This window comes from Eublepharis macularius, chromosome 1 (genome assembly GCF_028583425.1).
Source record: "Eublepharis macularius isolate TG4126 chromosome 1, MPM_Emac_v1.0, whole genome shotgun sequence".
In the NCBI taxonomy this organism is placed as follows: domain Eukaryota; kingdom Metazoa; phylum Chordata; class Lepidosauria; order Squamata; family Eublepharidae; genus Eublepharis; species Eublepharis macularius.
In genome coordinates, this window is record NC_072790.1 from 220654095 (window position 1) to 220679449 (window position 25355).

The 25355-nt window shown below is 44.2% G+C and overlaps 1 protein-coding gene across 1 annotated transcript in view; it reads left to right on the forward strand.

Annotated features, from left to right (window-relative positions):
- Window positions 1-2927: 2927 nt before the first annotated feature.
- The window catches only part of ADCY3 (adenylate cyclase 3), a 110129-nt gene continuing 87701 nt past the window's right edge, over window positions 2928-25355 (forward strand). Inside the window, exons 1-2 of the mRNA XM_054988420.1 lie at window positions 2928-4092; window positions 4630-5501. Coding sequence (XP_054844395.1) covers window positions 4827-5501 — 675 coding nt within the window. The 5' untranslated portion in view covers window positions 2928-4092; window positions 4630-4826. The remainder of the gene's footprint in view (window positions 4093-4629; window positions 5502-25355) is intronic.

Genomic DNA, 25355 nt, shown 5'->3' on the forward strand with positions numbered 1-25355 from the left:
TGAAGCTGATTTTTGTAGCTAAACATCACAGCTGAGGATCTGACTGCAGAATCCCAGCATCAGTTGTAATTTGGCCATAGGATTTATTACTTTATTTCATTTACTTCGTTTATATGCCAGTTTTCTCCCCAACGAAGTGGCTTACAACATTCTCCATTTTACAGAATCACAGAATTGTACAGAAGTTGGATATATCCACATTTCCATGATTTTGTATTTCATAGTGTGTACAGTGGACACCAATGTTGTAATGGCATGGTATAGCCCGATCTTGGAAGCTAAACAAGGTCAGTACTTGAATGGGGTTGCTCTGCAGAGGAAGGCAAAGGCAAACCACCTGGGCTTCTCACTTCCTTTGAAAGCCCATAGCTGTGGTCGCCATAAGTCAATTACAACTTGACAGCACACCCATACATTCACAGAGTAGACACCGAACTCTCTTGCTACTCTATTTAGGTTGCATTTCCAGGTTTCTTGGCCATAAAAGTTCATACATCGTAACAGGAATGAACTTTACAGCAGAGTATTTTACTTTTCCTTGATTCCCCCTCCTCCATGTGATTGCTGTATCCTCTTTGATACGTACATATGTGCCATACAGTCACAACAGATGTACGACAACCCCAGGAAGGGTCTTTCAAGGCAAGTGAGAAGCAGAAGTGGTTGCAATTGCCTTCCTCTGCAGAGTCTTCCTTGGTGGTCGCCCATCCAAGTAACAACAACCCTGCTTAACTCCCAAGATCTGATGAGACCAGGCTATCTCATGCTGCCTTCTCTCCCCTCTTCTTTCACATGAGTTTTCCTTCCTTTCCAATATTTGACTTAAAATTTAATTGTATAAATTTCTACTCTTCAACCACACACACCATTCAATAATGCTTAGCATTTACATGGACCTTTCAGGCATTCGAACACTTCATGTGCATTAACTCATTCAGAAAAGTCCTTGGTGTGAACATCACCTCTGCTATGGGGGCCTTGGCCTAAGGCCCCCTATAGCACGGGAGGGGCCATGGCTCAGTGCTTGGTATGCAGAAGGTCTCAGATTAAATCCTGGCACCTCCAGTTGAAAGGATGAGGTAGTAGTTGATGGGAAAACCCCCAACCTGTGACCCTGGAGAGCTGCTGAGTAGACAGTGCTGACTTTGATAGACCAATGGTCTGATTCAGTATCAGGCAGCTGCATGTGTCCGTGTGACCCTCCCATCTGCAATGGGAATAACTATTCCAATTAATTTAACAGCATGGTTGAGCAGATGACAAGAAGATAGTGCCTGTGAACAATAATAGTAATGACATTTATATGCTGCTTCTAGATAGATTAGTGCCCCACTCAAAACAGTGAACAAAGTCAGTGTTATTATTATTCCCACAATACAGTTGAGGCTGAGGAGTGGCTCACCCAAGGCGACCTCAAGGCAGTGGTGGGATTCAAACCTGTAGAATACTGATTTGCTGACCAACCAATTAACCAATATGCTTCAGCAGCTCTTGCTGAATATTTAAAAGTGCCATATACATACTGGCAAAGAGTGCCCTCAAGTCATAGCTGACTGATGGTGACCACTGGCAGGGTTTCCGTGGCAAGAGACCAACAGAGGCAATTTGCCATTGCCTGCCTCTGCATCACTGGTCTTTGCTGGGGGTCTCCCATCCAATTACTAACCAAGGTTCACCCTGCTTAGCTTCTGAGATCTGGCTCACCTGGGCTATTCAAGTCAGGGCACATACATACTAAGTATTCTTATTAATCTCTATAAAAACTGCAAATAGGCACTTTGGGCCTATTCATACAAACATTTCTCACAAGTATAATTTTGTGATTCAACAAATTTTTGATGAAAACATTTTTATTCTCTCATGCATTTTTTGATTAATTCAGTTGTTTTAACACTGCCTGCCAGTTGCCCTTTTAAAAAATTCTTGATATTTTAATTGAGCTGCTGTTTCTGTTACTGTTTTACTTAATTTTTAAAGTTATTATTAATGATCTCATGCTGCTAGCTGCCTGAAGGTTTTTTGTTTTACTGGAAAGGAGGCATAGAAATCTTTCAGTAAAGAAAGCCTGGGTGGATACTGGTTTTTGTTCTGACACCGCACTGCATGCAGTTTTCATGTTGTATAGCAGTGTACTAGCAAAGGCTCCATTCTCAACAACAGCATAGTCTTTCCTCCTGGCAGTAACCAGGGGCCAGGCAGGTTTCCGCTGTTCCCATTGCATAGACAGACCAAGTGAGTTATTTTTGATGAAGCTCTGTATCCTAGGTTTGGATCTTTCTGGAACAGTGGTTAAAAAGTGTTTTGGAGACCCAGGTTCGAATCTCAACTCTGCCACGGTTACTTGCGGGTAACCCCAGGCCAGTCACACACTCAGCTTAACCTACCTCACAGTGTTGTCGTTGTGAGAATAAATGTTGGAGGGAGTACAATGTTGTAAGCCTGCTTTGGGTCCTCACTGAGGAGAAAAGCAGGATATAAATAATATCCCAATCAACAAATATTCTCCTAATATCTAGAGAAGGATGATCGCAAAGCGTCAAATTAGCTTAAGTGCCCGACTCAGAGCGACGGACGCTCTAGGAAGGAGAACTTCTGAACACGTGCAGAGTGCCTTTTCTTCGCCACGTGGGCCTCACCAGGCTTGGGGTAGGCGCGGGGCGGGTTGGAGCCCCGGCACCGCGTCCAGCGCCACGCTCCGCGGTAGCTCCGAGGCGCCGGTGGGCGCGGGTCTCGTCTCCGAAGACGGAGGCTCGGTGCGTAAAGGGTTACCTCCGTTAGCGCCAGGGAAAAAGAGGGTGGGATTTGGGCAGCCTCGGCGGGGACTCGACTTTCCCATCCGTCCTGGTTTCCCTTTCCCAGGCTCTCCAGCACCGGAACAGAGCGTGGGAGCGGGGCCGGGGCGCGCCCGGGGTGGGGCAAGGGGGGCGGCTCGGCTCATCACTGCTGAGGCGGGGAGGGGGAGGCAGGCAGGCAACCGCCGCCACCCGCCTCCGCCTCCTCCCTGCCTTCGCTCGGGCAATGCAGGCAGCAGGGAAGCAGCCCGTTCCGGTCGCAGAGGCAGCCTCCCGGTTCCCCCGGCAAGTGAAGGCTGATCAGAGGTCGGATCCAGTTGGGGGCGGAAGGGTGGCCCCAGCAAACTCTTTCCCCTCGAGATCGGATGAGCCACTGCCTAGCAGCTCCAGCAGCGGCGATCCTGGAGCCTGCTGAGCCGCGCCGAGAGCAGCCCAAGGGGGGCAGCCGCTGGCAAGAGGACGAAGGATCCTTCCTCTCGGTCTGCTGTTGAGCACCCACTCTTCCCTTCTAATACCCTGCAGCCGCTGGGCAGCTTCACCTGGCCTGAGCTCTTCCCCTTTCCTTCGAGGGAATCAGAAGAGTCGCTTTTTTACTCCCAGGTTGACAATTGGGGGGATTTGCTTGTTCTCTTGAACTGTAGTATGCTGGGGTGTAGGAAGTGCCCTGGGCTGCTGCAGCTGATTGTGTGAACCACCACACCTGTGCGTGGGTTTGGTTCTCCTTTGCTTTAAAAAATAATTTTTGACAGCCCCCCCCCCCTTTAGCGTTGCTCTGGAGAGAATTTCTGCCCATAGCTTGTGTATGCCACATACAGATACACACCCTCCTGCCAGCAAGAAAACCAGCTGGTCTTTCAGGTGATAGAGCTAACCACCCACGCTAGAGAGAGATGGACAGAGAGAAACATCTTTAATCCCAAGTCCAAAGAGCCAAGGAAGAAGATGCGGATGCGCTGAGAAGATCTGGGGAGAGGGATTAGAAGAGAAGGACCAAGAAGCAAAGCTTAGCTTGGATTGACTGCTGAGCAGGGAACCTGTCACTTTAGAAAGGAGGCTTCTTTAGTTTGGACTGTCTTGCTGTTGAGGTCCCCCCCCCCTTCCTATCTGCTTGATGCCATCCCTTGAACTGAAAGTGGGCACCCACAAAAAGGATGATGGAAGACGCTGGGTGGGTCCTGCACCTACCTCCTTTGCACCGTCTCTCTATGGGGAAAAGCTGACTATCTCGACCAGCTTTAATTTCACTGAGGCCTGATCCAAAGATTCCACCCAACTCACTTCTAGCCACACCGTTGAGATGGTAAGAAGGCCATCAGTGGTAAAGCGGTTGGACAAGGGGCTACCTGAACCAATGGGGAAACTGAGGGAGGAGGCTGGGAACGTTACATGTGCGGGGGACATTAACAGGCAGACCATTTTCTGTGCTTGCTTTTTTTATTACTGTATTTGCATGCTGAAATTTTCACCCATTCTTGATGACAGCTGGATGAGCACTGAAAATTAGTGGGGAGGGATGAATCCTACCTCTGCCCAAGAGCAGAGTATTCCTGCACTCAGTGATTTAAAGGCACAGAGACAGAGAGTAAGAGGCTGGACTCACCCAGACCTGGTCTCTTACTTTTAATAGTATTTCTTTAGTGCCAGACCAAATATATTTTCTTTAAAGAAATAACGGTCCATTATTTTTTTAGTGCTAAACATTCAAGGGAAGTGTTAACAGGGCAGTGGAAGGAATGAGAGTAGAGGCTTCCACTCAGTGGTCTAGGCACTAGGCCAGAGGTGGGGGTATGTGGAGGCCTCATATTTTATACCACCCAAATTATCTTTTCTCCATTAGGGACTCCTGTGTGCCTGACTGAGGACATCACATATGCCAGTGTTGCAGGGAGGAACTGAAAAACAACAAACTCCTGATGCCTCCATGCCTTGAACTGCCTGTGGCCTTGTGTTAATGGGACCTGAACCTTCACTGAGGTAATTCTTGCCCGTAAGAAGATCAACTTCTCTGAGGACAGATTGACAAAAACAAGCAGGATGCCTCGGAACAGGGCCTTCTCTGAGCCGGAACATTCAGCAGAGTACTCAGCAGACTACTCGGTCAGTTTGCCCTCTGACCCTGAGCATGGGGTAGGCCGAACCCATGAAGTGACAGTGAGGAGCTCAGGTTCATGCCTATGTCTCCCACGCTTTATGCGCCTCACATTTGCCCCTGAGTCTCTGGAAAACCTCTACCAGACCTACTTCCGGCGGCAGCGTCACGAGACGTTGCTAGTCCTGGTGGTCTTTGCTGCTCTTTTTGACTGCTATGTGATCATCATGTGTACCGTGTTGTACACTCCAGACAAGCTGGCACCTACCTTGGCAGCCTCTGTGGGCCTTGCTCTCCAGATCCTCCTCTTTGTCCTATGCAAGTATGAACTCCTGCCTGACCGAGTCACCCGGAAGTTCATGCCCTATATCCTGTGGATACTCATAGCAGCCCAAATATTCTGTTACCTGGGCCTGAGTTTTGCTCGCTTCCATGAGGCCAGTGATACAGTTGGCTGGCAGGCCTTCTTCATCTTCTCCTTTTTCATCACCCTCCCCTTGCGCCTCACACCCATTGTCCTTATCTCGGCCATCTCCTGCGGCATCCACACCCTGGTGCTGGGGGTCACCATAGCTCAGCAGCAGCAGGACTTAATCAACGGTGGGGACTTGCTGTGGCAGGTAAGGATCATGACTGATGCTGACTTTGGCAAAATGACCTATGAGGTAATGAAGGGGAAGATGGGCCTATTATGTTTTGGATGCTGGCTTAAGGAATTCATACTGGCAGAGAAGGTAAACAGCCTTTGGAGACAAAAAAAAGTCATACAGGACCAGGGGAGTATGATAATCCTTCCTCCCCCAAACCCACTCAGGGAATACAGAGACATTTTATGGGTAAAGGTGGACGTGTGAGGAATCTGGCAAAAATTCAGGACTGTTAGTCTTGTCTTGTCCCACACGTGCAGAATTCCAGATATTGCAGCATATACTGTTAATAACTCAGCTGCCATTTTAAGAAAAGGTTTCTAGTCCTCTGGATTTCACAAAGGGCTCAGTGCTGCACATTTGTTTATTTATTTCAAATTTCTATTCTTCCCTCCCCATGAGTGGGCTTAGGGCGGATAACAACATATTTTCTTAAGATTCCCTGTAAGGTTTCTTTACTGGATCCCCTCACCCTCCCCTTTCCTGCCATTATGTTGGTGGCAAAAGTGACCAAGTTTTAAAAAAACATCAGGCCCAGAGCAAAGCATGTAGGCAATACAAATATATATAAATATTGGTGGAGTTTCTGAATAATTTAATAATAATAATTTATTCAGAGGAAGGAATTTTTCTAGGTGCAAAGAACTGAACAACTCTGGCAGAATCACAATGGGGTGGATTCTACCCCTACCATATCAGTCCACTGAGCAAAGTTTATTCACTAAAATATTTATCTCCCACCTTTCCTTTTAGCTCAGCTTTGAAGTCTTTGTCCAGTCTAAGGAATCTTCCTCCAAGTTAAATTGGGAAGAAGAGGTCCTTAAGTTGGAGGATGGTTGTATCCACCCCAGTATTGGTTCATTGGAACACATGAAGCTGCCTTATGCTGAATCAGACCGCTGGTCTCTCAAATAACAGCATTATCTACTCTAACTGCTACCAGTTTTTCCAGGGTCTCAGTGTGAAGGTCTTTAACATCACCTACTATCTGACCCTTTTAACTGGAGACGCTAGGCTTTGAACCTGTGATCTCATGCTTGCAAAGCAGATGCTGTACCATTGAGCCATGGCCTTGCCTTCAGGTGTTTTGGTCACTGTATGCTGAACTGTATCTTCTATTTTTTATCCCATGACTATATGTAATTCAAGGAGGACATCCTCATTCAGGGACTGGCTGGGTTTTCCCCTTCAGTAATAATTCTCCTAGGTAGGATTCACAGTAGTGGATCACTTGCATGAATTGGAGGGCCATTTTTCTGCTTGGGCCTGCAGATTTTCATACAGCTTGTGCTTCAGAACAAGTTGCATCTGGAGAATGTACTTTGTCATGTCCTCTTTTGCTTGACTTTGTTGAGCAGAGCGGTAGGATATAAGTCAACATTTTTAGAGGTGCTTCGTGCAATCACAGAGGTGCCCTCCCTCTAGGAATCCTTGCTCTATTTTAGAAAATGTTGGGGCAGAACCATTTTCTTATAGACATTCATGGAGGAGAGATCGGTCAGTGGCTACTAGCCATGGTGAACCTCCATGTCCCGAGGCCGTAAACCTTTGAATACTAGTGCTGGGAGGCAATATCAGGGGACAGTCTTGGCCTTTATGCCCTGTTGTTGGCCCTCCATGGTAACTGGTTGTGCATTGTGTGAAACAGGATACTGGAATAGATGGGCCACTGGTCTGATCCAGCAGGGCTCTTTTTATGTTTACCATTGGCTTGTGTTCAGTCCAGCATAGTTTAACATTTATTACTAAAGCATAATTCGCAGCATTGCACAATATTCTAGGGGACTTCTCTTGGACAGCATGATCGAATCACTTGGGATGGCCAAATGTTTGCATGCAGTCCTTGGACATACCAGGATTAATTTTCATGTACTCTCTACATCAACATACTTTGTTCTGTTGGGATTAAAGAGCTACTGTGGTTTTAGTTTTTTGAAAAATAAAAAAATTAGATAAATTGAATATCATGTTAAGAAGTGAATCCGAGCAGCACCGGCATATTAAACACGTGTAATACTGGGGAAGTATATTTACATAGGGATCCTTTCAAAGCAGAGCCAAGGGCAGAAATTTAGGTGGCAGATGCCATCCTAAGATGTTGTTCATTCTTTTCTACATAAGAGCTTGCTTCTTTACCCATGGCCTTTCGCTGCTTAGAGGTAGCCCTGATCAGCCAAGTCTTAAGGTAACTTCTGTATTAATGCGGAAAAGTTAAGCTGGTTGTTCCTGTACTCCTCTGTACTCTCTGTACGCTCCCCCATTGGATGTTGCTGTGACTCAGTCCCATAGTATTGGTTAGGTTTATGCAGTAGTTCGATAGTCCAGCAAACATTTGTGGGTATATATGTTAAAGGATCCGGTGTGGTAAAAAAATAAACTACAGTTGGGGTGGGAGGAAGTTGTTAAAGATTGGATTTGGTCATTGTACCGCTTATCTCTTTATTGGTTTAAAAGGGTCTTGTGGCATCTTCAAAATTAATGGGCATAAAGTTTTGTGGACTAGACCCTATGTGAAGCATGAAGTAGGCTTTAGTCTATGGAAATTTAAGCCTCCAGCACAGGAGAAGGCTGTATGAGTCCCTTTTGAGTTTCACTAGTATGCACTTAACAGTGTGACCCTAAGCAGATTTAGATCCTTCTAAGTTGAATGATATCAGTGGGGTTGAAAGAATGTAACTCTGTTTAGGATTGCCTGGTGAATCTCTCCTGTTGAAATCAGTGGGACTTAAAAGTAATTAACTTTGGTTGGTCTGTGTTTTAGGGTAATCTATGTAAATATGCTTACTTTGCACAGGTTTTCTGGCCACTAGCTGTGCTTTCCTTTGATGCAGTTTTGATTGTATTTCAAAGTGTAGAATACACACAGTGGAGCTGATGGGAGCTTATTTGTAAGGAAACAAAACCCAGACATTTGGAATGAGGTGCTGCAGTACTGGGATAAAACAGGCAGATTTCTCAGGGTTTGAGTAAAGATTATGGAATGTCCTCCCACTGCAAAAATTATAGTTAAGCTTTATATTTCTGGTATGTTGATGGGTGTGTGTATTTTCCATCTCCCCCCCTCCCAATAACGGGATAGTCAAAGTTCTACACCAAGAAAAGTTGAATTCTGTCATTCATATTGCATATATTTATCCTCTCCCTATCCTGCTGTGATTTTTCAATGTGTCCACGCAACCACAATGGCAAGAAACATGGTTTTGGTAAAAAGAAAAGACAATAAAAAGCTGTAAGACAATAAAAGACAATAAAAGCTGTAATTTCCAGGATGCTTAATTTATTTCACTTATGTTGCTCATGTGGAGCTTCTTGTAAAAATAAGGTTTTTTTGTTTTTGTTCATCACAGAGTATATGTTATTCCTCTATCCCATTCCTATCCTCAGAGCCACATAGTCCCACAAAGGAGCCTGACGCTTGGGCATGTTATTAAAGGGGAAATTTAAATTAACTATTTTGGAATATAATTCCTGGTGGCAGCAATCCACCAAGAGGGTGTAACTACACAACAGAAAGGAGATCTTAACAGGCCATGCTGTGAGCATGTCCCTGAGGCGTTCTCCTTTGAACTAATCAAAAGAAAGCCTCCTTTAATCCTGCTGAAATGAGGTGGCTACTGGGAGTGTTTCCATGTGGATGCTCTACCTATAGCCAGTCCACAAAGAGGAGGGAGGAGCAAAGCACTGCACCCTCCCCCTTCTATCTAGTGTATTTCCTGCCTATATTTTGTCCAAGGAGCTCAAGAAGGCATGCATGATTTTCCCTTCATCCTATTAATCGTACAACATCCCTTTGACATATGTAACACTGAAGCAGAGTAACTGGCCAGCCCAAGATTGCCCAGCAGGTGTTATGGCAGAGTAGGGTTTTGGAACAAACTCCCATTCTGACAAACCACACTGGCTCTCGTTTATCACTTTGTGTGCTGGTTTTGTGTTTTTCAGTGATAGTTTTGAATGGCTGCTTAATTTGCTGTCATTTATGTATTTATTTACTTTATTTATACCCTGCCTTTTTCCCCAATGGGGACCCAAAGGAGCTTACATCATTCTCCTCTCTTACATGGTATCCTCACAACAACCCTGTGAGGTAGGTTAGGCTGAGTGTGTGTGACTGGCCCATGGTCACTGGCAAGCTTCCATGGCGAAGTGGGGATTCAAATCTGGGGCTCCCAGATCCTAGTTTGATGCTGTACCTGCTGCCCTGCTGGATCAGACAAGCGGTCCATCTACTCCAGCATCCTGTTTCACACAGTGACCAACCAATTACTCTGGAGAGCCAACAACGGGGCATAAAGGTCAAGGGCTTTCCCCTGGAAGCCACCTTAGGGAATTTAGTCTGAAATATTGGATAGAAATGTTCAGATAATGTAAAGGTGTGAGTTTGCCATAGTCTGCTGCCACATATAGTTCCACCCTAAATTGCTTTGTAGGGGTCGAATGCCTAATGCTTCTCGCAACTATGATGAAAACTGAAATTGATTCGAGACAAATAATAAGAGCTATTAATTACTGTTGGCTGTAGTAACTAACAGTGCCCTCCTGTGCATAAGTGCACCCTTTTCTACCCCTTCATTTTATGGATTTAGAAGATTGTAAATGTGCTTTGTATTGCAATCCTTTCTCCTATTTTTTTTAATTTTAAAAATAACAAAGTACCATTTTTCTGCATTATTTTTTTATTTACTTTGTTTCCCTTTCTCCGTAATGGGGAAACAAAGTGTCTTCCTGCCCTCCTATCCTCCAATTTTATCTTCACAGCAAACCTGTGAGGTAGGTTAGACAGAGAGTCAGTGGTTGGCCTAAGATCATCCAGCAAGCTTCCAAGGCAGAGTGGGGATTCAAGTCCGGGTCTCTGAGATCGTAGTTTGACACTCCGTTCACTACACTACACTGGCTCTCACCATTCTGCATACCTGGGGAGTCCTGACCTTGTCTATGGGTGGCTGCATTTCACTGCCCTACTGGTAGGCACTCGCACGTGGAGTTAGAACAAGTTGGAGGATTCCCTGAGGAATCATGGAAGGGATGTAAATAATTGAGAAATTTCCTACTGGTCCAAGTCTGCTTCTTTGGGGAAATTGTTAGGGGCTTGAGCAGGCTACTTCCCTTTTCTGCCTTTACTTTCCCTTGCTCGTCTCTTTAATTGAAATCCAATTCACACATTACGAAGTCCACTTGTCTGCCCCAAGGTGGACTTTCTACAGACATATTTGGGGAGATGGCAGCTGGGTACTTAATTTCAGGTGCACATGTTCTTTTCATACCTGGACTGTGGTATATGAGTATGTTCTTCAGCTTTCCCCCTGGGCTGTTTTCCTGACTTGAAATGGCCCTACAGAGCTGGTCTTTTTGGGAAAACAGCTGTGGGAGGAGCAGGCTGAAGCTCTTAACAACTGTCCTCAGCATTCCGTGCCTCTTACAACAGGCCCAGTCCTAGCCAGGGTTTTCCTTTTGTTGTTGGTGGAAGGGTTTGCTACTTCTTTTTTCACTTTACAAAAATAATACTTTCTGCATAGCAGTGGAATCCCCCAGCATGCAGAGTAGGGATGCCATTCCCCTGCTGGGGGCAGGGGATCCCCTTGTCCCGCCCTCTGCCCCCCATCTGTACTCACCTGGCAGATGGGGGAGGAAAAGTGGGAGAACAGGCCTTCCTGGCATGCTCCTGAGGTGGTGCAACAACATCCGGGAGTGATGTCATTGCACCAGCCCTGAGAACACTCCTGCGCGTCTTCATAGGCTGATTTTGGCCCCAAACAGGCTGAATTAGGCCCATTTGGGGCCTGATTGGCTCAAATCAGTCCAGTGAGAAGTGCATTTCCACTCCCACGCATGTGCAATGACATCACTTCCTGAAGGAGCAACCAGGAACACCAAAAAGGTAAGCACTGCCCCCCCCACTCCCACCCAGAGGGTAGTGGGACCTGGCATCTCTAATGCAGAAATTCCTGCTTTGTCTGTGGGCGGCCTCATTTTGCGGCCTTAGTTATTAGCGCTCAGACATCAATTTTACTGTTAGAAGTAGTGAAGATACGGACAGATCTTTTGAAATAATAAAAAAAAATCCATAAAAATTATGAACTGGTCTTTTTAGTCTTTAAGGTATTACAAGACTTGATTGTTATGGCAGCCTTAGGAGGAACATGAGAGAAGAGGAACCCTTAGATTGCTGGGGATAGGTTTAGGGTTGCCAGCTCCCCTTATTTTCCCAGTGGGAGTGGGGGACCCAGCGCTTACCTCCCTGGTGCTCCCAAGAAGTGTCACATGTTGATGTCACTTCCGGGACATGATGTCATCACGCAAGGCTGGGGAGTGCATGCGTGCTTTGCAGTGGGTTGATTTGGGCCCCAAACTGGCCCAGTTAGGCCCATTTGGAGCCCAAATTGGCCCACTGCCAAGCATGGGAGCACTCTTGGGGTGGCACAATGTTGCTCCAGCCCTGGGAGGCCCATTCCCTATCTTTCCACCCACCAGCTAGGTAAGCAGTGGTGGGGGAGGAGTTGTGGACAGGGTATCCCCCACCGGGGGAATGGGATCCCTAGATAGGTTAGTTACTTTAGGTCAAAATGTATTTATTTATACCATCATTTTATCCCCAAAGGGAACTCTAAGTAGTTTACAACATCATTAATCCTTCGTCCATTTTATCCTCACAACAACTTAGGGTTGCCCGGTCCAGGTTTGGAAATTCCTGGAGATTTGTGGGGTGGAGCCCGGAAAGGACAGGGTTTGGGGAGGGGAGGGGCCTCAGAATAGTATAATGCCATAGAGTCCACCCTCCGAAGCAGCCATTTTCTCCAGGGGAACTGATCTTTGTCACCTGGAGATCAGTTGTAATTCCGGGAGATCTCCAGCCACCACCTGGGGACTGGCAACCCTACAACAACCCTATGAAGTGGATTAGGTTGAGAAGGAGTGCCTGTTCCTTGGTCACCCAGTGAGCTTCCATGGCAGAGCAGGGATTTGAACCTGATTCCTCCAGATCCTAGTCAGATGCTCTCTTCTCGACACTGTGCTGGTTTAATATTGCAAATGTAGAAGTGCTACAGTTGAAGGAGTATAACACCCAGAAGCGTTTACAGCAATCAGTAAAGTGATAGAAAGCACTTTAATATAAAAGGCCAAGCATTCTCAATAAGGAATGGAGCAGAAAGATTGACAAAAGTGACCAAGGGCCGTACAAAATTGCCTCTGGTTCTTTCTGTTACAGGATTTCCATTTCCTTTGTAGTTGTCTTTTAAACAGGGCTGTTTTTGTTTTTTTCTGTTTTTTTGCCTTCCATCATTAAAAAAAATGCTATGTTTGCTTCCACAGAAGCAAGTCCCATAGATCCCAGCAGGCCTTACTCCAAAGCAAGCATGCGTTATCAAAATCTTAGCCTCAGCATTAGCCTTTGGTCAATTTTTCAATTACATATATAGGCACAAGCAGATGACCTTTATTTTTGTCCCCTTATCCTTCTACTGAAGGCTGCATGCATACACAAGATCTCACTCTTGTGCTCCTCAGGAGTAACCATCATTTCTCAGTTTTGGTATTTGCTGTTTCTAATGTGGATAATAATCTATGCTTTTTCCTTGGCTTGTATATAACAGGAATATCCATATTTTAAGTACTGTGACGGAAGTTTTAAAGCAACAAAACCAATCCATTTGGTAAATTTTCTTGTTGTGTATGTTCCCTGGCTAGAAATTGAAGCTTATATCTCTGCAGTGAAAAGGGCTAGAGACGTACTTACTATTAAAAAAAATAATGTTGGGGATTAGGAGATCACGGTAATAGATCATCATAATGGTATAGTGATCTATCAGTTGCCAATTTAACCATGCCAAAAACCCTCCGCTGTCAGGGAGGGAGGAAGGAGGAAATAGATGGCTGTGGGGGATTTGACAGTCTTTTCTATGCAGTAAATAGTTAATAGTTATTGCAGAGACCGGGGTGGTTCCTGACATCATAAGAGAAGCACTGCTGGATTGGACCAGGGTGAGTCCCTCTAGTCTCAAGGGCACACATGCAGCTGCCTTAAACTGGATCAGACCATTGGTTCACCAAGGTCAGTATTGTCTTAGAACTGGCAGCAGCTCTCCAGGGTTTCATGTCTTTCACATCACTTACCCTGTGATCCTTTTTTAACTGGAGATACCAGAAATTGAACTTGGGACCTTCTGCATGCGAAACAGATGCTTTAGCACTGAGCCTGGCCCCGCCCCATAGTGCAGCATCCTCTTTATTATTGGCAAGGATTTGGCTGCTATTACTGATTTTAAAACATTCTTATCCCACACTTTACATTTAAACAACTCCTGAGGCCATTTACAAAAGTTAAAAACACAAATAGTGAAATAAAAAATCCGCTGGCACCAGCAAAGAATATGTCTAACAAAAGCAACAGTTTTCTGGAGAATTTAACAAAACTAAAAAAAAAAAACCCAGAGCAATAAAACCAGCATTAAAAAGCAGAGGTCACAAGCAAAGACTAAATCAGTAACTATAAGAAGTGGCAGCAGGGCAGGTTGTATCCTGTCCCTGAAAAAGAAACAACCGTTTTAACACAGATAAGAACATTTGTGCTTGGTACCTAAATTCCCCAAGCTTGACATAAGGAAAAGCGGCTGTGGTGAGGCAGTTCCAAAGCTGAGGTGCCACTACAAAGAAGGCCTTGGCTATTCTAGTGGATGCTCATAATCTCAGGGCCAAACTAGACATGATGGCGTCCTTGTGCCTGCCACAATGTTGCCAGCATTTTAAAGTGATTTAAAATGGATGGTGTGGTACTGTTGCCCTCTCTTCCACTTTTTCAAGTGCTGAAACAGCCTTGGGTGTGTTGTATGTGTGTGTGAGGCCATTTTGACACTAGATATGAGGCACATGGGGGTGGAAGGAGTGCGCCTCAGCCTGTAGCACTGTGGGCCTGATCAGTTATGGGACCCTTGTAGCATTTTAAAATCACTTTTAAAATGGTGGTGGTATCTTCATTGCCATCATATCTAGTTTAACCCTCAAAAAGTGGTAGTATGTAGAGCCTCTCAAGAAGGTCAGGTTCCTGTGGGAGCAGGATATTTTACAACATATAAGTGCTGAGGTCCGATATGGTTAAAGTAGTTTGGCGGATTAGATTAGGTCCTGGGAGAGCTGAGTTAAAATCTCCACTGAGCCATGGATCGCATTCCTTGACTTTATGCCAGTCACCTTCTCAAATTAGTTAGGGTTGTTGTGAAAATAAAATACGTGAAGCCCTGAGCTCCTTGGTGGAAGAGCAGGATCAAAATGTGATAGGTAGATCTTAATTCCTCATCTGTGGTATAGAAAGGTCCATTGTAACTTCTTCATCAATGAGAGAAGAATTTTTTTTCTCACACAAAACTTTAAATATGCAAAATTTCCTGACTAAGGTATAAGGAATCTTCAGAACAGAATAAACAGTCAAAATTTAAAATTCTAATGCTCTAAAATTAAGTTTCCAGTGATATTTGAAACTTGTCCATTAAAAGTCTCATGCAAGAAACAAAAAATTCTCTCATGGACGAAGATGGTATACTTAGTTTTTTAAGAACAAATACGTTAGATGAAGAATTGAGGTCTTAGTTGTTACAAAATAGTTGCTGACATCTAGTAATTTTCAATGGATAAAATAGATTTTTACAGTTAAATGGGAAACAGTTTTGATTTTGTAAATTATCGTCTCTCAATGGACTAAGTGAATTTCTGCAACCTATTGTGGGACTGTTTGGTCTATATATTATTGTATCAGTAGTTCTCATTGGATTAGAGAGGCAGGATTGTGTAGTGGTTAACATGTCAGATTGGGGAAACCCTGGTTCAAATCTGAACTTGGACATGAAACCTACTGGGTGGCCAATTGGTAGAGAAGGATGAAGTTTGCTTCTATGGGTTCACTGGAGAAAAGCCAGGTTAAAAATGTGACAAAGATGTTCAGGATAAGTATCAGATTCATAAAATGTAAAAGATGAAATTTCAGCAGTAGCATGCTGTAGTCTCAAAGAGCAGATATAAAATGAAGGAGAGGAAAACCATTTGTGTTGCCCTGAATTCCTTGGAGGAAGGTGGGTTAAAAAAAAAAAAGATAAAGCTGATACTTTTAAAAATTATTTTTTTATAAATGTACAGATACTATAAGAGTAAATGTATAAACAAACAAACAAACAAACACTTTTAAGACTAATTATTTGCCTGTAAAAAAAGACTCATTGTTTTGGTAGGTGTGACTTTTCAAAGAATTCATATGTAATATTTGTATGAAAGTAAGTGGATTAGACTTAAGTTGTGTGTATTCTAAAATCAGCCTTCTTTGCATTTAGCACAGATCTTGCCCCCCCCCGCCCCCAAACCTTGCGGATGTTGGTTGGTTCCTCTCTGTAAGACAGTATTTTGCCTTTTAAAGGTTTTTTCTCATAAGGTTGTTTGTATCACAGCTGTGAATGCTAACACTTGAGATCTGAGTGTGTCACCAAGCAAGCATGGAGTGTGTGTTTATCACATTGCTATTTCTGGACAGATAGTGTTTTGTGACAGATGGAGCACGGTGCTCCTGTTCTGTCTTCAGGGCTTTCTGTGTGTGTGCTTGCCCATGCGCACATGTATAATCTTCTAAAAAGCCAATGATACAAAACTGCATAGCAGATCTTTAAAACATTGAGCAGGAAGCTCTTACGGGAGGATTTGAGGATTGGAGACAGGAAATTTTTAAAAAGAAAGCTGGTTTCTTGGGGCAGGGGTAGTAGAGTTTGAAAAGTCTATTTTACATATTTGAACAGAAGTGACAGTGCAACAAAAAAAAACACCTATATGTATTGGGACTGGGAAGCAAAGTCTCTTCGAATTCTTTAACCAGGGAATCACCTGCATACACTTTGCATTCCAAACCTTTTTAAATAAAAAATCCTGCATGCATTCTTATGCTAAGAAAAGGTTAATTCTGCAACCTTCAATCTCATCCTGCTTATCTCTGTTGTAAAAGATTTAGTTTTTATTTATGTTATGTAGAGTTGTGATAGTGGTGGTGATTGGTTTAGCTGTACTGAAGTCATGGAAGTTGGATTTCCAACTTTGAGTTGGGAATTCCTGGAGATTTGGGGGGTGGAGCTTGGCAAGAACAGGGTTTGGGAAGAAAAGGGACCTCTGTTGGATGTAATGCTGTAGAGTCCACCCTCCAAAGCAGCCATTTTCTCTAGAGGAACAGATTTCTGTTGTCTGGGGATCAGCTGTACTTTCAGGAGATCTCCAGGCCTCAACTGAAGGTTGGCAACCCTATATGGAAGTGCAGGCCACACCAAAGAGCATGTTTCTGCTATTAACTGAATTCCGCTGATCCTAGGGATAGGCAAGTCAGGCAGACAGGCAGGGTTTGAGAAGAAGGAGTGAGAGAAAGACGAGCCTGGAAAAAAGAGACAGACTTAAGAGGGTGGAGAGGTAGGAAGAGGTTGTTCCAGAGAAGGCTAGAAGGAGTCAGGAATGTTGGAGGGCAGTGAAAAGGAAGAAGGGAGAGGTTCAGAAGGCTGGAGCTGTAAAAGTCAGCAAGGCCAAGAGTCGGGAAAAGCCAGTATGCTGCTGGTTTATTTATTTGCTTCATTTATATCCTGCAGGCACTCTAACGTTGTTAGGAATGTTGAACTAGGATCTGGAAGACCCAGGATCTAATTCCACCTCTGTTGAGGCAGCTCATTGATTGACTTTGGACCAGTCTCTCCTCCTAAACTATTCTTGTTGTGAGGATAAAATAGGGAGAAAAATGTTGTAAGTCGCTTTGGATCCCCATTGGGGACAAAAGTGGAGTATAAGTATGTAAATAGATAAATGCTGAAGTTTGCTTCTTGATTTTAAATAAACTCCCACATTTTTGTCATCTGGATGCCTATAGTTTTCATATAATTGTTATTTTCTTATAATCTGTAGTTCTGTTTCTAAGGGGTTACTAAGGGGACCAAGAGCTATTCAGGGCTTCAAAATGTTACCCCTCTATTTGAATAAGATTGAAATATAGCTTCACTTATGATGAAAATAAGGCTGGTTCTGTGCCATGGCTTATAGGGATTTGTTCTTTGGATTTTATTTTAGAGGAAAAAGCAAAAGTTGAGTGAACTGTGACCAACTTCCCAATCACAGGAAACGTACCTCAGCCTCGCTCTGACTTCATGCATATCATCATTTAAAACTCCAAACCAGCCTTCACAGCATCCTTTCCTTTATTATTACGCTTCTCTGATCAAAGGTCTTGAGCAAAACAGTACAATTACAAAAATAAAATGCAAAATAATAAACATTAAAACATGGCAAATTAAAATCCATCTTTTTAACAGCTTAAAGAAACCACAAGTGCCTGAAATTTGGTGACCGATTATGTTATTTCCAGATTGGTATATGCCACAAAGAAAAAGAAAGAGAGAAAGAAAGAACACACAAGATTCACCAGACAGATGATATTTAATTAGGATAGGTATAATACAGAGGTCTTTGAGTGTTGTCCATCGGCCACAGAATAAAATGAGGGGATCTGTGGCCTCTGTTATTTCAGATGCACAGCAATAATGGTCAGAATATGGAGTCTTGGTGAAGCACCCCCTGAGCTCTGCAGTTGGCAAGACATTCAGTCTGCCTGACATGAAAGCGTGCCTATGGCCAGAAGTTGTATGGAGGCTTAGATGTGGCACCCCCCCACCCCCCATCAAAGAGGGGAGAGCCCTATAGGTGCAGCATAGGCTAGCCAGCTCTGGGTTGGGAAATTCCTGGAGATTTTAGAGGTGGAGCCTGGAGAGGGTGAAGTTTGGGGAGGAGAGAGGCCTCAGCAGGGTATAACGCTATAGAGTCCATCCTCTAAAGCAGCCATTTTCTCCAGGGGAATTGATCTCTGTCATCTGGAGATCAATTGTAATTCCGGGAGATCTCCAGCCCCCACCTGGAGGCTGGCAACCCTGGTGCAGCATATATGCCTTGCATGAGCCTGTGTGCTGGCTCAGTCAAACTCAGTTATCCTTTTTGTAACTGACCTTACAGCTTCAGAACAGCCCATATCCCTAATCACGACAACCTACACAACATTAAAGGCTAGAAAGCTGATTTTAAAAATGACAGAAATCTGAGAGTCTCTGGCAGCTGAATTTTGCTCCCAGCACCAATTTCTGTGCCATTGAGGAATCTTTGTGACCTTAACCACTCCGGCAGCAGGTTCCTAGGGTTCTGAGTAAGACCCGAGTCTGCATGCATTTGCATTTATTTCATTATATCCCACTTTCCCCCCCCAGTGGGGACCTGAAGCAAACATCGTTTCTCTCTTCTCCGTTTTCTCAGAAACAATAATCCTGTGAGGTCGGCTAGGCTGAGGGAATGTGACTGGCTCAAGGTCCTCCAGTATGCATCAGTGGTAAAGTGGAGATTTAAACACGGGTCTTCCAGGGTTCTAGTCTGACACTCTTCACTACGCCACACTGCCTTTGTGCTACCAATCAGTAGTAAAAGATTGTGTTCCAGGCAAATGAATGTCCCTTGGGACTCCTTGTGCTATTTTATGTGAAAGAGCCAGAAAGGTGATATTAATTTTATTGTGGGGAGGACTGACCCACTCACTGCGCTGGGGGTTGTCATCTGTTCTGCGCACCTGCTGCTCCACTATTGCAGACAGCTTCATCGGCATGCGAGGTACTGTAAAGCGAGGGGCTGTGGATCAGCGACTGAGCATCTGTTTTGCGTGCAGAAGGTCCCAGGTGTTCAGTCTCCAGAATCTCCAGGCGGCAGGTGATGTGAAAGACCTCTGCCTCTGACCCTGGATAGCTGCTGCCAGTCTGAGTAAACAGTACTGACCTTAAAGGACCGACGGTCTGACTCAGTACAAGGCAGCTTCATGTGCGTGATTGAGACTTCAATGTAACGATTAAATGCGCAGGATTTACTTTTCAGAACCGGAGTCACATGGCTGATTCCTTGTTTACCATCTAGGTTGGGCATGAATCATCACTGTACTGCAAAGCAAACCCCTAAAGGACATAAGGGTGGTCATGTACTGAATCACATGGAGGGGAGGGTTTCACTGATGATGGAGTGCCGGAGATGGCTGCTTCACTCCAAATATGTCGGCTGATAAGTTTCAACTGATAATAAATAGACGGCCATTGCTTTAAGGCCCGTTCTAGATAAATAGCGCATCGCATGGTAAACCTGTTCCTGGACTGAACTGTAATAGAATGGGGGGAATCACATGATCAGACCCCCCCCCATTTAATGACTCTACTTAGAAAATGAGATGTTACTGTGAAAGCTACTGTTTAAGTCTGTTCCCCAAGACACATTTTAACATGATCTGTGGGGCATTTTTTCTCTAGGGAAGTGTTCAAACATGCAAATCCTACCCAGAGACTGAAGTGGTTCAGCCCAAGAATAAGTTTTACCATATTAATTTTGTCCAGGTCAAAAGCATAGGTAAGAGCAGCTGCATGAGAATCAGCTGTATAATTTCTAAAATTAAATAATGGTGTATACAAGCCAGCCATTCTTTCTTACTTTGAAGCCGTGTGAAAACTGATAATGATCCTATCTACGCATGAAAATGAATAATTTATTTTTATTTTATTTACTTGGGATATTTCTATGCCTCCTCCTCAGAATCCTGCTCAAGGTGGCTTACAAATAAAAGAATGCTTTAAGGCCCATTCTAGATAAACTGCTTATCGTTTGGTAACCAGTGTGCCAATGTAGCGTAGTGGTTAGATTGTTGGAACAGGATCTAGGAGATCCAGGTCCAGATTCCCAGTCTGCCATGGAAGCTTGCTGGGTGAGCTTGAGCCAGTCACAACCTCTCAGCTTGACCTACCTCACAGGGTTGTTGTGAGGATAGAATGGAGGTGAGAATGTAAGCCGCTTTAGGTTCACCTTGGAGAGAAAGATGGGGTATAAATGAAGTAAATAAACAAATAAATGTAGCAATATAAAAACAAGCCATTGAACACAAACAGCATAAAAACTATGCATAAAACTAGGGTTTCTAGTTCCCCAGTAGGGTGGGGTATTTCCCACTCCCAGTTACTGCTCCCCACTGCCTCTTACCTGGCCAGCAGTGGGGGAAGGGGGCAGGGAACGGAAATGGGAGCTCTGGTGTGTGCTCTGGAGCCTTCCTTGACATGCCAGGAACGATGTCATTCCCGGTGCAACAAGGAAGGTCCTCGAGCACACATGTGCACTTTGTGCGCACAGTAGGTTTCCCCTGTGCCTCCCTGCAACTTCCCACCCAACCCCCAGTTTGGGTCCTGGGGGGACCTGGCAACTGTACATAAAACAGAAGCAGACAATTTAAAAAGCTGGAAAATAAATTGCTAACTTAAAGCCTAGGTAAAATGATGAGTTTTGGCTGGGTGCCTGAAAGAAAGTAAAGCAGGCTCCAGGCTAGTTTCAAGGGGAAGAGTGTTGCGGAGGTGAAGTGCCACCACAGAAAAAACGTTGTCTCTAGTTGCCACCTGCCTCACCTCTGAGACCAGGGGCACAGAGAGCAGCAGGGCTTGAAAGGCAGAGATCTTAAATGGTGGGCTGGATATTATGGCATGTGACGGTCCTTCAGGTACCCTGGCTCCCCAAGTTGTGTAAGGCTTTAAAGATAAGAATCGGCACTTTGAATTGTGCCTGGAAACAGATGGGTAACTAGACATAGTGTTCCTGGGATTCTAACATTTCAGATAGCAGGGGAATCACATGTTAAAATTTGCTGCTGGTTCCCCCTGTATATAGAAAACTACCACAATGAAACAGGGTTAGCTTTCTACCCTCTCCCTGACTTTTCTCTTTAGTGGGCAGAGAGATTTTGATGTGGGAGAACTTTCAAATATGTAATTTTCCTTTCTCACTCAGCTGAAGACTGAAATGGTACACTCTTAGGAACCATCCTGTGTAGATCAGCTCAATTCAGTAGCCAAGAAAAGGCATTCTTTGCTTGTTTGCTACTGTTGTTATTTTACTTGTATTGGCTAGAGTCCAGTGGCACAGAAGGACAGTTTTGAGTCTAAGCCCCTCGTGTGGTCTTTTTTAAATTTAAGTCCTGGTTCCATGTGCACAAATGCAGACTGTGATTCATCATGGCACTGTAGACAAAGCCAGTTGGCCGGTGGCTTGATGAATCATATTTTGTGTTCATGATGGATTGTACAGGTGATTGTTTCAAGAATAACATCGTGACTGATGGAAGAAGACCTCCAGCCTGAACAGAAAATAGGTGAACCACCATGTGCCTGAGCTTCTTCAGCAATTAAAGCCAGGCCTGGGATGAGGTCTGAATGCCCACAGGCAGCCTTGCTTAAAACTAAGCTGAACTTGGTGTGACCAGCACCTGGTTGGGGGACTCTGCTGCCAACCTCCTTGACTTTGGTGGTGGTATAAAGGCAGGATATAAATGTAAGACATAACAGTCCTGTTTCAATGTGGTGATATAGTGTAGGGTAGGATGCCTGTGTCTGAAATCTTACTCTTTTTTTGTTTTTTTGCTATTAATGCCCACCTTTTAAGAATTTCTGACACACAATTGTGCCAAGAGTTGTTGAGCACCACCAACATCTACTCATACTGTACAGCAGCTAGTACAATATGGGTAGCACCCTCTCTGTGCCCTAGCTTTACAACCAGTAAGTGGCCTGGCCAGCTTAGGTGAACTCGTTTCATCAATAGATGCCTCAAGGGGCTGGCCAAGGGTTCCTGCCCGTCTCATCTTTTAAAATTCTGTTTGTTTATTTTGAAACTTAAAAAGTAATTGGGCAAAGACACATTTTAATATATTCATTTATGTTCAAGTAAACAACCCTAATTATGGTGTGAGTTGCCACCAGCAGGTCGCCCACCAAAACTTGAAGTGAGTCCACTTATGAGTCTAAGCTCATTGAAATCAGTGGGCTAAGGCAGGAGTAATTTTTAGGATTTCACTGTTAGGACCTTACCCATCTTAGCAGGGCTGTTTAAATAAACAAGCTTCCTGATACAGCATGAGGAGCTCAAATCTTACTTTAGCTGCCATTCTCTCAGTTTCACAGTTGTAATGTGGAGAAGGATAGTAATACTGGCCTATGGAAATGGATTCTATTGCTTGAAATATTTGAATCTATATACATGCTGTGCTGTATTAATTCAGCTACTTTTTATTTTAAAAAGCTTGAATACGTTTAAGTTAACTGACCAAAGTACGTATACAGGATAGTTGTTCCCTTTGGGGGTGAGGTGAGAACAGTCCTAAAGAAGCTTCCTATTTGGAAAGATTCATCTGGATGACAGCAAAGCCCCAGCTTGTTTGGTAGCTACAGCAGCAGGCTGGTCGGCTGCTTCTTGCTTCTCCCTGTGTTAATTGTTTTGGTGGTACAGGGTGTACGGGGCCAGCAAAACCTTGGCAACACAGCATGCCCGAGTCTCCTCACGTTGGGAAAAGAGGAACACGATGTCCAGAAATAAACACTGTATGCTGATCTGCTTTATCATTATGATCTTTGTTACAGAGATGTTTGAATGGTGCCTCTGGGAATGTGCTGTTCATAAGCTAAATGCCCTGACAAGAGTGGTGTTTGAGGTGCCACAGAATGGGTGAAAACAGCAGCATCTCTGTATTCATAACCAATGTGGGGGATAATGTGGCAAAGGTCAGGGGTCAGGTTTGAGCTAATCCCCACTTCCAGGTGTCAAGCTTGCTGCTGCTGATTTTTTCTTCCTCAGCTTTTTGAACTCCTTGCCCCCAGATTTAACACCAGTATCTTTCTACAAATGCCACTACCCCCTCACCTGTAATTTCTTTATCTCATTCCTCATCCTCTCTTCCAACCCCATCCTTGTCAGACCAAACCACACCGCTTCCTCCTTCCTCATCTTAATTAGGCCTGGCCATAAACACACACTCCCTTCCTCTACGTGCAGTTTCCATGATGTCAGTTATACTGTTAGCGACTCACTGCTTGGTGTCTTTTTAGGACCCTTCCCTAGGACAAGTATCGTACTTGCCCGATAGATAGGCCCGCCTCAGTGTACAGGGGGAAAGGTTCAAAAATCCTGCTCTCAGATTCTGTGTCACTAATTTGTTTAATTTATAAAATATAATAGCTTATTTTATTTCCATGGAGTGAGATTCTGCCACCATCCTTGACATCTTGGGTCACTGAAATGCTTTTAAAACAAGGAGGGTTTTGTTAATGTTTTTAGCCACAATCGGCCTGGCTTCCATTGCCTTTCGTCCTCCCTTCAACAGAATGAGTGAGCAATCCTTTTCTGGTTTAGACACTTCCTCTTCTTTCTAGACACCTGGTATTCTCTAGGCTAAACAGGTCCACTCTCCTTTGCCTTTCCACTTAGGATTTTACTTCTTGGCCATAATTGTTTTTGTAACTCATCCATAGCTTCTGTTCATCTTATTGGCATTCTTTTTATAGTTTCTTTAGAGAAACTGCACAGCCGTGCAGGACCAAAAATGAGATGTTTTCAATTACTTTAAATTGCATCTAACTTCTAGTAGCTATCCCAGAACATTTGGGGTCTTGTTGAATTTTTCTGGATCCACCCATCCTAGGAGTTTGACATCATCTTTGAGCTCCTCCCTCCCTTGGGCTTGGCATTAGAGACATCATTCTGTCTCAGTGTTCTCCCCCCATTCTTCTGTTTGGAAGTGGAGGAGCACATCTGGCTGGGAGTGGTGGTGGTTACTGCAGCTGCACTGGCTTGTCAGGCCCCTGCTAGTTTTCACCTATTAAAATTGTCATAAATGTTAAGTTCCAGCATATGAACGAGAACGTGCTGCTGAGTCACAGTTGACTCATGGCAGCCCCATCCTTGGGGCAATCCAGGCAAGAGATGAGCAGTGGTGGTTTGCCATTGCCTTCCTCCTCATAGCAACCCCAGTCTTCCTTGGTGCTCTCCCATCTAGTCACCATGGCTGACCCTGCTTAGCTCCCGAGCACTGACAAGCCATGGCTAAGCTGAGTGAAGCTGTCAGTGATAGGATGTTTTGGAAGTCATAGGCTTTCCGTAAGTTCAAGCGGCTTGACAGCATATAACACACATAGGGAGATACACAAGTATGTCTCTCCCTATATACCAACCCTGTGGTGTCTGGTTTGTCTCTACTCTATGTTGCTTTACTGTGTGAGAGTAAAACATAAGATTGTTAACCTCCAGCTGAGGCCTGGAGTTCTTTTGGAATTATAACTGTTCTCGACTGCAGAGATCAGTGTCCCTAGAGAAAATTTTATTTATTTGTTTGTCATTTATAGTCCACCTTTCTCACTGAAACTCAAGGCAGGTTACAAGTGTGAGTCAGTACAGTTGATATCAAAGACATTTCAATAAACATGTAATGGGTGTTTCAAAGTGTGTTGTCCTATCTCTATATTAAACACGCTAAGTCCTTGAACAAACTGTGTACTTTGTGGTAATGACATATTTACAGAGCTTTCCCATCTCAGCCTTTTCTCCTTCTATTCAGGCCCTGAGAGTCTCTCTACACAAGACATCTTACACAGGGATGCTCAAGTGACTTGATTTCTGTGTGGTCACATTTAAGTGTACTCTGTCTTCCTAACAGTGTATGTGTATCCACAATGGGAGATAGATCCAGAGGAGAACAAGTGAGAGAACAAGTGTAAGATCTTTCACTTGATTCTACTCGTGTAAGATGTCTTGTGTAGAGAGACTTTGAAGAGGTACAGAAAGTGGGTGTTACACTTGCCTACTTCCTGGCTTCTCCCAGGAACTACAACTTAACCATTTTTTTCTGTTTTGCTACAGTGGGCATATGCATGCAAAATGACAACTTCAGAGGGCAAAGTTTATGGTATACTATAGATTCTAGGTGAAATCCCTCTCTAACTT